At 43.1% G+C, this 16,189-nt stretch overlaps 1 protein-coding gene across 2 annotated transcripts in view; it reads right to left on the bottom strand.

The window, feature by feature from the left end:
- Positions 1–16,189, bottom strand: part of LOC311032694 (uncharacterized protein) — a 177,243-nt gene that overhangs the window by 81,835 nt on the left and 79,219 nt on the right. Inside the window, exons 1-2 of one of the 2 annotated variants that reach the window (XM_084039657.1) lie at positions 15,756–15,872; positions 7,249–13,739 (exon numbers count right to left, since the gene is read on the bottom strand). The exons of the other annotated variant lie outside the window; for it this stretch is intronic. Coding sequence (XP_083895783.1) covers positions 7,734–13,499 — 5,766 coding nt within the window. The 5' untranslated portion in view covers positions 13,500–13,739; positions 15,756–15,872 and the 3' untranslated portion in view covers positions 7,249–7,733. Of the gene's footprint in view, positions 1–7,248; positions 13,740–15,755; positions 15,873–16,189 lie in introns of those variants that run through there. 2 annotated transcript variants of the gene reach the window in all.

Here is a 16,189-nt window from a genome sequence, read left to right as displayed (position 1 = left end):
CAAGAGGAAAAGAATATTGTTTCCTTTCCTTTTTAATTAATGCTTAGAATAGATCTATCATAAACATCCCCAGGAATCCCCTATTAGCGGGTATTTTATGGCACAAGTTCCCTCTTGGATAGCATGGAGCGACACTCACACTCCAACATGGACTGTCTCAAACTCAACTGAATTGTCTCTTCAAATATTGTTTTCTTTTAAAACAATACTTTAAGCTCAACTTTAGTGGATTTCCCAGGTTAAAGCTTCAGTATTTTTGAAAGTGAAGGAGTACAGGGAAGAGCATTGATTGATCTCGTTTTTATTCATCTATCACTGTGTATTAGTGTTGTTTGTCAGTCTTACCAGTACAAGTGGGGACCTCCTAATAAAATGTTACTTGTGTTTATAAATAATGCATGAGCTCTTATAAAGGAAAACACATTTTATTTTTGGTGGTCCAGTCACAACGTTACAGGACATGGTCTTGAAGAACCTTCACAGTGTCACCTAAAAATATATCATATTTACATACCTTTCTCTTGGAGCGGCCATATACACAGGAGAAGAACTTGTGTATGACAATGAACACCCTAACTGTCCATGGCGACATGTATGTATATATCTATTTCTATTTACACATTTTGTTTCTTTGACACACACACACTTACACAAATTTACACTTTCTAATGTGTACAAGTAAATATCTCTTGTGTTTTTTTAATATCATAGAAATCCTAGTCTCCAATTATTCTTCAAATGCTGCTATTTAAGTTTTTCCCCTGCTAAAAGTAGCTCGCTTTGTTCATCCAAAACGACACTTAATCCGTAATTTTCCACTCCAAGAGAAAGGTATGTAAATGCACGTTATTTTTTTTTTAATATGTCTCGTTATGGAATGAAAGAATTACAAGAAATGTTTTTTAGTTTCAGTAAAGTAAGAGTTAACTGCACAGAGTTGTGTGTTGTGTGTGTCGGACAGCTTCCATGATGTTGCTGCGTAATGGTTGAGTGTGAGAGGCTGTGAGGGTCCGATATGGTATAAATACAAATGGGATGGCACTTGGCATGTCACTTTGATGATGCAAAACGTGTTATCAAATGTTTTGGTGAGGGCGTCTTCCAGGCTCTTATCTTCCCGGAGCAGACGTAATTATTATGTCTGGTCTGGGAATATTACATTGTAATAATTTATTTACTTGTTTTAGTTAAAATAGCTTCAATAACATAAATTCCACACCGGCTCCAAAACTCAGGAACAGGTTGGATTTTCTGCACTTTTTACATCAGTCAAAAAGCGTTTAGAGGGTTTTTTGACCACTCAGAGCCACCGTAGAGCCCACAAACAGATAAAATAAAGCTCAGTTTTAATCGTCCAGTTCTTTTTTTTATTAATTTATCTTTTTTTTTTGGGAAACCAATAAAATGTTAAGAAAAAGAGTGTTTCTCATCGGTTTATTTTTTTTTAATACTAAACCTGCTGTGTGTGTGTGTGTGTGTGTGTGTGTGTGTGTATGGTTGAGTGCGAGGGTCTGATATGTTATAAATACAAATGGGATGGCACTTGGCATTTCACTTTGATGACACAAAATGTGTTATCAAATGTTTTGGTGAGGGCGTGAAATGTTTTACACCCTGATCTGAACGTCTTAGTTAAAAGAATAGGTGGCGCTCTCCTGGTAATTTCCCTGAAATACTCGGTGGTGTGTGAGCGTGTCAACAGGTTGAAATGCTATCTTGACAGCCCTGACATACAACACTATGGCCCAATCCCACTGTCCGTCCTCCAGCCTTCAACAAACTGAAGTCACTAAATGGTTGAGTGTGAGAGGCTTTTACTGGAGCTTATTTACTTAATTTCTGGACGAGCAAAATTCATACCAAAATGACACCTAAACATAACCCAAGATATACACTACATACAAAAATGTTATTCTGTTAGTTTTTGAGACTTCTAATTATTTGCTCCACTTATGCTAAGCTAAAGCTAACAAGCTGACAGCTCTGTGTGCACACTATAGGGCCCACAGCTCATTTATTCCCTCGGGCCCCATAGTGGGATAATCTGACCTTAACCGAGATCAAAATTCTTTCACTTCTTCAAATAAAAAACTTCAGTCATCAGTTTCCATTGGCCTCAATGTAAAAACACACAAACCTGCTCCAGAGACAAACACACACATATTGCTGGCAGAACCGGTTCTATGTTGACACACACATACATAGTGCATACGGACACACACACACACACACACACACACACACACACACTACCACGTTGGAAACACTTTTCTACATTCAGACTTGAGGCTGATTTTAAAACAATTCAAAACTCCCAATAATGTATTTTATTGTTTCCGTCTGGTCGGTTCAAATGAATGAACTGGTTTCTGAAATGTCAAAATGAACCTGAGGTTAGATGCAACCAAGAGTCTAGAATCATCACTCATCAATGTCTGACTATGAGTTATTGTTTCCTGCACGAACAAACATTTTTAATTTTGCTTTTCTTTTTCTTTTGGTAGTAGGTTCAAGTTGGCATAACACAGTATCACATACTTCACAGTTTCGTTTTCCAACAGGTTAACCCATTCTGATAAAAACACAGACATCCAGTCCTGATGGAGCAGTTTAACTTTTCATTTTGATTATAACATAGTTATACCTATTTAATGTTTCAGCAAAAACATTACAATGTACTGTATTTAAATATAAAACCCAAATAATAAACAAAAAGCAAGAGTTGATGTGAATAATCCAGCCTTTATTGTGTAAACAACAGATTTTTATATTTGGTGGTCTTTTGCACGCTTTCACACATTAACTCAAGCTTATCAAAATAATAATTCACCAAAAGCATTTAATCAACAGTTAATTCCAGTAAATCCTGCTGCTTTCGGACTGTGTCTGGGCTTTTTGTTTCATCTCTTCAAAACGTTTCTCAAACCTCTTCATTAGTTCTTCGCCATGCACCAGAACTTCCAAAGAACAATAAAAAGATATAGTACCTTCTTTGTAGTCAAGTTTGATCAGATTGTCCTGTTGAGTTTCCCTGAGGTTAGGATACTTTCTCTTCATTACGTCCAGCCATTCTCTCACTAATGTGCTATAGAAGACCAGGTTGAATTTCTTCCCGTTACGTTTATCATAAAAAAGAACGTCTTTGTTGTCTTGCAGTATATCTTTTCTTTTTCCTTTGCGGATTCTTGTGAGACATCTTTCAGGAGGAGCAGGCATCTGTATCAGATATAAAAAAAAAAAGAACAATTTTTATTTGTGAATGACCATGGCTATGATGAATGTTACAACACATTCAATATTCTGCTGTGATGTTGTACCTTGTATTTCCTGCGCTGTGGGGTGGTTTCCAGGGACGGTGTCTGGACATTTTGTTTCATCTCTTCAAAATCTCTCTCAAATGTCTCCCTTAGTGCTCTGCCATGCACCAGAACTTTCACAGAAGACTTAAAAGTTATAGTACCTTCTTCAGACTCAAATTTGAGTTTCCTCGAGGTCAGGATACGTTCTCCTTATCACGTCCAGCCATTCTCTCACTAATGTGCTACGGAAGACGAGGTTCAATTTCTCCCCGTTACGTTCATCATAAAAGAGAAAATCTTTATTGACATCCAGTAACTTTGATCTGTGTTCGTCCCTTTTGTTTTCGCTGAGTCCTTGGGGGTATTGTATAGGAAGAGCAGGCATCTGTATCAGACAACAAAAAAGAAAATGTTACATTTGTAAATGACCATACCACTGATGAATGTTACAACACATTCAGTATTCAGACTTGCCGTGATGTTTTAGGGTCCTATGAAATCCAAGCAATCCAAGCAATTTTAGAGCACTTTCCCCATCAAATGGTGTCAATCAACCCAGTGTCTGATGTGAAGAGCTTTTCCCTTTTCATTTATACTCTCTGCCTTGTTCACATACAGCCAATAATATAATGCCACAACTATTTTCACCATGTAAAGGCATGCCCAACTATTAAAGAAGGCCAAGTAAAACTGGATTGATGAGCACAGATAATTGTTTTCATTGTTCATGTGTTTTTGTTTTTTCTACTTGTGGATTATATATTTGAGCTAGGGCTGGGATGATGTTAGTTTCTTTTTTATATCACTGATAATCACAGATTTGTTTTTCACTAAAAGATGTGTCGCAGTATAAATATGTTTCTTGACAGAATGTAATGGGATACCATTGCGTTTTAGTGCCATTTCAAGTTTTAAGCATATTTTGATAGTTATCGGGATAATAATGTGAATCGTAATTATTCTGGCCAGAATAATCGGGACGTGAACTTTTCGTACTGACCCATGTCCACTTGTAAAGTTTTTTTGTTACCTGGCAAGGGACTGCGGATGTAAATTAGCATACTTGCTCACTGATGTTTAAAGTCCCAGTCGGCAAGTCCGGCGGACCGAGGGCACTCTGTCAGATTTTGAATGTTTACAACGCTCCTCCCCCACGACCATGAAGCTCCTCCCCCACGACCACCGAGCTCCTCCCCCACAACCACCAAGCTCCTCCCCCCACAACCACGAGCTCCTCCCCCACGACCACTGAGCTCCTCCCCCACGACCACTGAGCTCCTCCCCCACGACCACTGAGCTCCTACCCCACGAACACCAAGCTCCTTCCCCTCGACTCCGTGCCCTTTGAAATCCCTTAGATCACGCCACCTTTGAAACACGGGTCTGATGTTGACTGTTTAATCACGGGCCCCGTCGCTATCTCTCTTTTATTTCCTTATTTTCCACCGGTGTTTTCTTTGCCTTGGTTGTTATCGACCTCCTCGTTCGGTTTTTAACCGGGGAATTAGAAGCTTGTTCCTACTTCCCTCCGCCTCCCCCCTGTGATAGTGGTACGACCCGAGAGCAGAGGGGCTCTGTGTGTGCACGAATAAAGCAGCAGGGCTGCTGCGTGCTGATTGGACAGGAGGACCTGGGCCTTGTTGATATTTTGCAAAACAAACAGCTTTTTTTTTTTCTAAAACCGGATGATTTATCTTGTTCTATCGTAGCATAGTGTCGGCTTCAGTTAATATGATCAAAAAAATGTTGCTGACTGGGGCTTTAATGACTCAAGATGTTCATAAACATGCTCTGTCCCTATCAAATACACAAATGTGATCATTAAGTAGGGGAAAATATGTCTCTTTAATTTCTCCTTTTCCCTTTTTCAGTGTCTGTGCAGGAAAGTTTAGAGAGGAAGTTTGGCAAGCAGGGGGGACCCATCCCTGTTGTACCGACCGCTGACTTCCAGGCCCGAGTAGCTGTGAGTAAAATCCACACACACACACACAGACACACACACACACACACACACACACACACTTCTTTGCACGCACACTGTTTTTAAAGTGTCCTTTCTTCAGATTAACTGAGACAAACATTAATCCTCCTTTGCAGGGTGCCTCTGAGAAGGATATTGTTCACTCTGGGTTGGCCTACACCATGGAGAGATCTGCCCGGGTAAGTGACCATGCATAACAGGACGCCGTCCAACCTGTTTTAGTGAGCAGTCTCCAGATGAAACACTTCCAGGAATTTTTAAATGTACGCTCATTGCAGTGGTTCTGACCTTTTCTGTTATCTCTCACTGTAAACCACCAAGATTTCTATCAACCATTAACGATACGGAGTCAATCTGTGACAAAACATTCAGCCCTTGAGTGATTTCTAGACCTCCAAGCCTTTTGTAAAGATTTAAGGTCGTCATGGTAGCAAGAAGACATTAGCTTCCAACAAACTGAAGCCATAGTTAAAGTTTCATTTTCTTTATCATTTCATTGTTTTAATGGATCAGTTTTCTGCCACTTTTATGTCCCGATCATGTGAACTGAATTATTAGGAATTATTGACAAAAAAGTAATTTTTAAAATGAATTTACTTTGTTAATAATTGTAGATCTGGAAGGAACCATGAAAGATGGTTGTCGGTTGTTGATGGCCCTTGTGCAGCTCTATCCTTTTCTTTAACCAGCATTATATAACACGCTCTCTTCTGCCTTTCTAGCAAATCATGCGCACGGCAAGCAAGTACAACCTGGGTCTGGACCTTCGGACGGCCGCCTACGTCAACGCCATCGAGAAGGTCATCAAAGTCTACAACGAGGCGGGGCTTACCTTCACATAAACGGCCAATCAGGACGCACACGTCCCTTACTTTCACCCACCCTCCTGCTAGTGATCACCATCTGCTGCCTCTTCCCCCCTCAGCCTTCAGAACATATCACTGTTACCGCTGCTCTTAGGCTATTACCCCATACACACACACACACACACACACACACACACACACACACACACACACACACACACACACTAGCCTGGTATTTATCCTGTGATCCACCTGCTGCCATTATACTGTAAGCACATCTGTTTGAATATGGCCCTGTTCTCGTCTTTGACAGAGGTTGTATTGAGAAAAAGCAGAGAGAGTAACATCCTGTCTACCGCTGCCCTCGCATTAACGTTCATGACGATGCTGATGGCAGCCTTGTTCAGAGCGCACTTTTCTTTTTTATGGCTAAATACACGTAAGACCCTCCTGGTTGTTTCAGTTGGCAGCACTACAAATGCCTTATTTCAGAAAGAGGTCCGCTCTAGAATGGAGACGGCCACTACAATTTGACTTCAACTAAAAAGGGATTAAGATTTAACTTCATGTGAATAAAAGATAATTTCTTGAGTTTGTCATCTCACTCTTCAGACGTAATGGTTAGTCGTGAAGTTGCCAAGGTTAAAGGTTTTTTTTTTTTTTGGTGGGAGGATTGTTGCTCGTCCCCCCATCTTTTCCTGCTTTCCTGTCGCTTTATCTATTGTATTAAAAGCAGCTTCTCCCCGACTCCTTCGCTGGCCAAGAAAGGGGAGCAGGGAGGGCGCCAGGTGTCACTGTGACCGCCCGTCCCCTTGTTGAATCTTCCTCGGTTTTAATCGTCCAGTTCTTCGACATTTGAAATTGTTATGGAGGAAATTACTTTATTTTTTTTTATTCATTTCTCTTTCTTTTTTTTTGGAAACCAATAAAATGTTAAGAAAAAGTGTTTCTCATCGGTTTATTTTTTATACTAAACTTGTGTGTGTGTGTGTGTGTGTGTGTGTGTGTGTGTGTGTGTGTGTGTGTGTGTGTGTGTGTGTGTGTGTGTGTGTGTGTGTGTGTACTGCTTCACCCAGTGTTGACTAGTGTCCTGGACTGAGATTCACAGCCAGCTAAACTCTTTCTGACATTTTATCCAAGGAACAGGCTGGAGTTGTGACTGGATCGCATTTATTGCCAGAAATTGTAAAACTGAAACAAATACAAAAAAGGTTCAATTACCACAAGGTAAATAATACAAGTTTACATGTAACTGTTAGCCTGCTAACGGAGGTAGCGGATCTAACACACACAGATCTACGGGCAGAGTCCGCGATCACATCTCGCTCGTTAATTAATTACGATAAACTACAGAAGCGTTTGCAATCTACTAATGGTAAATAATTACTTACTCATATTGCCACTACAAAGGGGTAAGACAAACGTGAGGACGGAGGAATCTCTTGCTACGGAGCAGGTAAAACAACAACAACATCCGGTAGCCTACATCACTTCCTGTAAAACCCATGCACGCAAAAAACACATGAATGAAACTACTGCGCCGTCTACTGGTCGAAAAGTGCAACTGCAAGTAAAAATGTACACAGTTCCATAACACTCCCCGTCTGGCATTATTTTAAAAATGCCACAATAACAAATTCACACAATCTAATCTCCTGGAGATAAGAGAAGAATACAGTCTGAAATGGGTCTGAGGAAAGTCTTTTTAGACTTGTTGTGGGTAACCTTGACCTCCACTTTCCTGACAAGTCCATCTTTACTTGGAAGAGCCTTTACTATGACTCCTGTTGGCCATTCATTTCTTTTCAGTTGCTTGTCCTTTAGAAGAACAATGTCTCCTTCCTTCATGTTTGGCCTGATGAGCTGCCATTTTTGACGACTCTGGAGCATGTTGAGGTATTCTTTCTGCCACCGAGCCCAGAAAGTGTCAGCAAGAACTTGAACCCTTTTCCACTGATATTTGAACATGTCAGCTTTGGTGAAGTCTCCAGGGGGAGGTGAGAGGACACCAAACTTCTGGGTGAGTAGAGTTGAGGGGGTTAAGATCAGAGGAGCTTCTGGGTCAGTGGAGACAGGCACTAAAGGTCTTGCATTAATAATAGCTGTAACTTCAGCCATCAGGGTTATCAGAACCTCATGAGTCAGCTTGGAGTGGCTCACTTGTAAGAGCATTGAATCCAGGATGCGTCGTGTAATTCCTATCATCCGCTCCCACGTGCCACCCATGTGGGATGAGTGGGGCGGGTTGAACATCCATGAACATCTTTGATTGAGGAGGTAGCTGTCTACACTCTTCTCACCAGGCTTTGGAGGCTCCAGCTTCAGCTCCCTGGCTGCACCAACAAAGTTGGTGCCACAGTCTGACCTCAACTGCTTAGCAGTACCTCTGATCGCGAAGAATCTGCGAAGTGCATTGATGAAGCTGGAAGAGCTCATAGTTTCAATCACTTCGATGTGAACAGCTCGAGTGGACATGCATGTAAACAAAACCGCCCATCTCTTACTGTTGGCTTGTCCTCCTTTAGTGCGGCGTGCAATGACCTCCCATGGTCCAAATACATCAAGGCCAACATAAGAAAACGGGGGGTCAGTCTTTAAACGTTCGGCTGGCAAATCTGCCATGATTTGCTGCTCCTCTCTGCCGCGTAGTTTCCTGCAGGTCACACATCTATGGATAATGCTGCCAATACACCTCTTGGCTCCTACTATCCACAGGCCACTTGCTCTCACCGCTCCCTCAGTAAAGTGCCTTCCTTGATGCTTTACAGCCACATGATGATGGCGGATCAGCAGTGTAGTGATGTGATGCTTGCCTGGGATCAGAAGAGGGTTGGCTTCGCGACTTGACACGTTTGACTCTGCAAGGCGTCCTCCTACCCGCAGTAGGCCATTTTCATCAATGACTGGATGAAGCTTGTGAAGAGTACTGTTGGAGGACAGACCTCGTTTTGCCATGATGCATTTGATTTCTTCTGAATACACTTCATGCTGGACACATCTGATCACTGTGTGTTCTGCTTGACTTAAAGCTTCATCTGTGAGACTTGTCTTGCAGAGGTGCCATCCTGCACAACTGGTTTCTTCTCTGGATTTGATGAAGCTGTGAGAGATGTGACGAAGGTGAGCTACTGCTTTGATCAGGGACGTCCACTTAGAGAAGCGCTCAAAGCGTGCTGAGCCCAAATGCTTTGTAGAGACTGTGGTGGTGAGCACTGTCACTTTAGAGTGAATTTCAACATCTGACTCTGGGTTAATGAGGTCAAATGGGCCTTTCTCAGGTGTTGTGCTCTCAGGCTGCAAAAGAAACGCAGGACCACATAACCACGTGGTGCTGGCAAGCTTCCCTGCTGCTACAGACCTAGAGCCATGATCTGCTGGGTTGTGTTCTGTTGAGACATATCTCCACTGATCTGGTAGGGAGGATTGCTTGATTCTCTGTACACGATTGTTTACATATACATGAAATCTTCTGTGCTGGTTGTTTATGTATCCTAACACCACTTTACTGTCTGTGTAGAATGTAGTTTTGTCTATTTTCATGTCAATTTCTTCTGTGAGGAGCTCAGACAACTCCACAGCGAGCACCGCGGCGCAGAGCTCCAGTCTGGGGATGGTGAGCTCTGGTACTGGAGCCAACTTGGCCTTACCCATGATGAAGCCAACTTCAGTGTGTCCATCTCCATGTGTGACTTTCAGATAGGCTGCTGCGGCTATAGCTCTGACTGAAGCATCCGAAAACATACAAAGCTCAATACACTTAGCTTGTGAAATGGAGAAGGAGACATATGTGCGAGGGATATGCAGTGCCTGGAGATCCTGCAGCGACTCTTGCCAGCTTCTCCAGCCATCATACATGTCGGGGGGAAGGGGGCTATCCCACTCAAGGTCACTGTTGGAGAGCTGTCTGAGTAAAAGTCGTCCTTTGATAGTTACAGGGGCAAGGAAGCCTTGAGGATCGAACAAGCTGTTTACAACTGAAAGCACCCCACGGCGAGTGAAGGGCTTCTGGCTCTGAGGAACATTGAAAGTGAATGTATCAGACATGATATTCCAACTCACTCCCAAGCTGCGCTGGACAGGAAGCTCATCTGTGGAGAGGTCCAGATCTTTGATTTCCTTGGCTCTGTCTTCAGGAGAAAAGGCGTTCATCACCTCCACTCTGTTGGAGGCGATTTTGTGGAGACGCAGATTAGAGAGAGCGAGCATCTTTTGAGCTCTCTGCAGGACATCGACAGCCTCAGCTTCAGTTGGAAAGGATTTCAGGGCATCATCAACGTAAAAGTCTTGTTCTATGAAGTGTCGTGCATCACTGCCGTAGACCTCTTCTGCCTCCTTTGCTGCCATTCTCAGCCCGAAGATTGCCACAGCTGGAGAGGGACTATTTCCAAACACATGTACTCTCATGCGGTAATCTACCACGTCCTTGCTGAGATCATTGTCTTCATACCAGAGAAAACGAAGGAAATCTCTGTGCTCTTCACAAACAACAAAACAATAAAACATGTGTTCTATGTCGGCTGTTATGGCAACCGGTTCCTTTCGAAACCGGAGGAGCACACCCAACAGGGTGTTGTTCAAGTCGGGCCCCTTAAGCAGCACGTCATTGAGAGACACTCCATCAAACTGTGCACTCGAGTCAAACACTACTCGAATCTTCCCGGGCTTCTGCGGGTGGTAGACGCCAAAAGTGGGAAGATACCATCTCTCTTTATCCTTATCACAAGGTGGTGCAAGCTCTGCATGTTTGTTATCAATCATTTTCTGCATGAACTCGACGAAGTGGGCTCTCATGTCTTCCTTCTTGTCAAGTGTGCGACGAAGAGACATAAGCCGCTTGTAGGCATAGGGCCTGTTGTTTGGGAGCAGACGCCTGGGGCTCCTAAACGGCAATGGTGAAACCCAGCTGTTATTTTTGTCTTTGAAGACTCCTTTCATCTTCTCTAAAAAGAGTGTGTCTTCGACAGAAGGTGCGAGCTGGTTGTCAGTAACACTGCGGCAAAAGACAGTCTCTCCTAAATTCTCTGCAGTGGGCTTGGAGTGTGGGTTTGGTGGTTGCGGCTGTTGAGGAGTTGCTTTTGTGTGACCCATCAGGCTGAAATTCTCCTTCACACTGAAGCGGTTGTCACAGGGGGTGAGAAGGCTGGGGCGTCCATTGTTTAACACATGTGTTTTTAGAGCACTCACTTCAGTTGGCTTGTGAGCACTGCCGAGGCACACATCGCCGATGACAACCCAGCCCAGGTCAAGCTTCTGTGCATATGGGTCATTGTGTCTGCCGTTCAACTGTTTTCTCACCTTGTGAGCTCTCAGAAGGTTCCGTCCAATGAGCAGGAGGATGTCAACATTCGGGTCGAGGGGCGGTATCTCAGCAGCGATTGACCTCAGATGATGGTGGTGACGTGCGGCTTCAGGGGTAGGTATTTCTTCTCTATTATTAGGGATAGCATTGCATTCAATGAGCACAGGGAGAGGAAAGTTCAATTTCCCGTCTGCTGACTCCACTGTATAACCACATGCTCTTCTGCCTGATGTTTCTGTTGTGCCAGCACAAGTCTTGAGGGTGTATGGTTCTACTGTGCCCTGGATGTTAAACATATCAAAAAACTCAGTCTTTGCAAGGGACAGATTACTTTGATCGTCTATGATTGCATACATCCTCTTGATGTTATGTCGTTGACCTTCTGGGTAGACGTGTACCAGGCAAATCTTGGAGCAGGATTTCCCTGTGATCCCATTTCCACATACCTCTGTGCAGGTGGCGGTAACATCTAGGTTTGATGAGCTGGAGAGGTGCCTCTCACTGTCACACTCCACACACTTAATAGTGACATTACAATCTTTTGCCTGATGACTGGTGGATGCAAGGCAACGATAGCAGATGTTATTGTCTTTGATGAATTTCTTTCTGTCTTCCAATAGCATTGTTCGGAAACCTCTGCATCTTTTCAGTGGGTGCGGTGTGTGATGTATAGGACATTGCCTGCTTATATCTTCAGTTGCATGTTTAACCGCTGTGTGTGTGTGTACATCTGTTGACACATCTGTCTTGTGCACTGTGACTGATGGCCTTGTGTTGTAATTACCTGGAAGCCTCTCTTTCTTGAAGCTGACAGAGGAGGGATGAGCTGTGGTGAAGCTTGGGTCATTCCTTGCTCTAGCCTCTTTCCTCACAAACTCAGAAAAGAAAGAGAAAGGTGGGAAGGCAACTTTATAGTCTTCTTTAAACCTTGACCCGACCGCTGTCCACTTTTTCTGAAGGTGAAAGGGTAGCTTCTCCACAATTGGACTCACTCCCCTGGCTGTGTCGAGGTAACTTAAACCAGGTAAGTATCCATCTAGCTTTGCAGCTTCCAGTTCACAGAGCAGGTCGGAGAGCTCACGAAGCTTGCGAGGTTCTTTGCTGGAGAGCTTTGGAAAGTTTTCTATCCTGGAAAACAGGGCTCTTTCTATTGCTTCTGGTGAGCCATAGCATTCTTCAAGTCTTGTCCAGATCATGTTTAAACCAGCAGATGGGTGACGTATATTGACTGCTTTCATCCTTTTAGCATGTTCAGAGGACTCAGGGCCCAGCCACTTGATGAGCAGATTCATTTCTTCAGTGTCAGTTAATCCAAGACCTGCAATGGTACTCTGAAATGTGGTCTTCCAGCTCAGATAAGTCTCTGGTTGGTCATCAAACTTAGTCAGTCCTCCGGTCACAAGCTGACTCTTTGCTAGGAACCTTGCGAGGTCGCTGGTTGCGTTGTCAGAAGCTGTGTGGTTCGTAGTGAACCTATACTGTGGCTGTAACACATTGTAGGGAAGACTTTGTTGAACTACATCTCTTTGTAGTGTTGGTTTGCTGCCATCTAGTGGTGAGAATTGGTAGCGATTTGGTTCTTGTTGAAAAGGTGTGTATGTTGGCGAAGGTTTAGCTTGTTTCTGCTGACAGGTGGTGTCACAATGCTGCATAAAGGTGTCTTTCTGACTTCGAGCAAGTTCAGTGTGATTGTGTTTATTTATGTAATCAGTCACTTTCTGCTCTGGGGTTGCCTGGGTAGGCAAGAAGTCAAACTCACCACTTCGCTCTGCAGCGTCGAGCTGAGCAGCAGCAAGCTCCATCACCTCTGCTTTGGCCATGGCAGCATCAGCCTCTTTCTGTAGCTCAAGTACACCAAGACTTGCTTCTAAGCGAGCTTTTTCCACCTTTATGTTCATTTCTTTCTCAGCGTAAGCTAGCCTGGCTTTAGCAGCCTGTGCTTCCGCTTGAGCCCTTGCTGCTGCCATACTTGCTCTGCTCGATGTAGTTGACCTGCTTGAAGCTCTTGTTGATGATCTAACAGTCAGCCTTTCTGACTTTGAGGACTTTAAGGAGTGAGCGGAGAGTGATTTGGTCTCCTCACAATCTTGACCTTGAGCCTCCGATGTCTCCATTATGCTTGGCTGGGAAGGGCTGGTGAAGGTGAGTATGTGTCTGTGACTGGCTCTCTAGTCAGTGTCCAACAGTTTGTCGACGTCCCTCGCCGAGTGCTATGATTTTACTGTACTGCTTCACCCAGTGTTGACTAGTGTCCTGGACTGAGATTCACAGCCAGCTAAACTCTTTCTGACATTTTATCCAAGGAACAGGCTGGAGTTGTGACTGGATCGCATTTATTGCCAGAAATTGTAAAACTGAAACAAATACAAAAAAGGTTCAATTACCACAAGGTAAATAATACAAGTTTACATGTAACTGTTAGCCTGCTAACGGAGGTAGCGGATCTAACACACACAGATCTACGGGCAGAGTCCGCGATCACATCTCGCTCGTTAATTAATTACGATAAACTACAGAAGCGTTTGCAATCTACTAATGGTAAATAATTACTTACTCATATTGCCACTACAAAGGGGTAAGACAAACGTGAGGACGGAGGAATCTCTTGCTACGGAGCAGGTAAAACAACAACAACATCCGGTAGCCTACATCACTTCCTGTAAAACCCATGCACGCAAAAAACACATGAATGAAACTACTGCGCCGTCTACTGGTCGAAAAGTGCAACTGCAAGTAAAAATGTACACAGTTCCATAACAGTGTGTGTGTGTGTATAATCGGACAGCTTCCGTGATGTTGCTGCGTAATGGTTGAGTGTGAGAGGCTGTGAGGGTCTGAAATCAAACAAATGGGATGGCACTTGGCATGTTATCAAAATGTTTTGGTAAGGGCGTGAAATGTTTTACACCCTGATCTGAACGTCTTCCACAAACAAATAAAACGAGCTCATCCACCTCATCATTCAAAGCAAGACGCTGTCACAGTTAAAAGAATAGGTGGCGCTCTCCTGGTAATTTCCCTGAAATACTCGGTGGTGTGTGAGCGTGTCAACAGGTTGAAATGCTATCTTGACAGCCCTGACATACAACACTATGGCCCAATCCCACTGTCCGTCCTCCAGCCTTCAACAAACTGAAGTCACTAAATGGTTGAGTGTGAGAGGCTTTTACTGGAGCTTATTAACTTCATTTCTGGACGAGCAAAATTCATACCAAAATGACACCTAAACATAACCCAAGATGCCATTGTGGACTTCCCAGGAGCCAAACCCTACAAAAGGCAACATTTTGGAGGCCGACTGCCACATCTTGATCCCTGCGGCCGAGAAAAGCAGCTCACGCGTGTCAACGCCCCCAAGATGAAGGCCAAGGTTAACACTTTGATTTTCCTGAGGTGCTGTGCTTTAAGTATTCATTTGTGGTCATGTGACATGTGTGTTTATTTTGTGTGTGTTTTGCCTCCTTTCAGATCATTGCTGAAGGTGCCAATGGTCCCACCACTCCAGACGCTGACAAGATCTTCCTAGAGAACAACGTCATGGTTATTCCTGTAAGCACAAACGACGCATGCACACACGAATGCAAACTACCACGTTGGAAACACTTTTCTACATTCAGACTTGAGGCTGATTTTGAAACGATTCAAAACTCCCAATAATGTATTTTATTGTTTCCGTCTGGTCGGTTCAAATGAATGAACTGGTTTCTGAAATGTCAAAATGAAACTGAGGTCAGATGCAACCAAGAGTCTAGAATCATCAGTCATCAATGTCTGACTATGAGTTATTGTTTCCTGCACAAACAAACATTTCTACAGACCCATTTTTAATTTCGCTTTTATTTTTCTTTTTTATCCAAACTTGTCTCACTGGTTTGAAGTTGGCATAAGACAGTATCACATACTTTACAGTTGAGATCAGTTTGTGGATCTATTTGCTTTCGTTTTCCAACAGGTTAATCCATTCTGATAAAAACACAGCCATCCAGTCCTGATGAATTAGTTTAACTCAGCCCTGTTTGCTTTTAATTTTGATTATCACATAGTTATCCCTATTTAATGTTTCAGCAAAAACATCAAACAACAAGCTTATCAAAATAATAATTCACCAAAAGCATTTAATCAAACAGTTAATTCCAGTAATATTCAACATTTAATTGATGTTACAACCCAGTTGTGTGTGTGTGTTTTTTTAATGTATCCGTCTGACATCTATTCCTCCCTCCCTGGTTGAGTTCCATTTGAGCCAATCCTGCTGCTTTCGGACTGTATCTGGGCATTTTGTTTCATCTCTTCAAAACGTTTCTCAAACCTCTCCATTAGTTCTTCGCCATCCACCACAACTTCCACAGAAGAATAAAAAGATATAGTACCTTCTTCAGACTTGAGTTTGATCAGATTGTTCTGTTGAGTTTCCTCGAGGTCAGGATACGTTCTCTTTATTACGTCCAGCCATTCTCTCACTAATGTGCTATAGAACACGAGGTCGAATTCCTCCTCGTAACATTCATCATGGAAGAGAAAGTCTTTATTGCCATGCAGTAACTTTGATCTGTATTCCTCCTCTTTCTTTTTGCTGAGTCCTTCAGGGTATTGTATAGTAAGAGCAGGCATCTGTATCAGACAACAACAAAGAAAATGTTACATTTGTAAATTACCATACCACTGATGAATGGTACAACACATTCAGTATTCAGACTTGCCGTGATGTTTTAGGGTCCTATGAAATCCAAGCAATTTTAGAGCACTTTCCCCATCAAATGGTGTCAATCAACCCAGTGTCGGCTGATGTGAAGAGCTTTTCCCT

Source organism: Eutrigla gurnardus, assembly GCF_963514095.1.
Source record: "Eutrigla gurnardus genome assembly, chromosome: 22".
In the NCBI taxonomy this organism is placed as follows: domain Eukaryota; kingdom Metazoa; phylum Chordata; class Actinopteri; order Perciformes; family Triglidae; genus Eutrigla; species Eutrigla gurnardus.
This window is presented reverse-complemented; position numbering and strand designations above follow the sequence as displayed.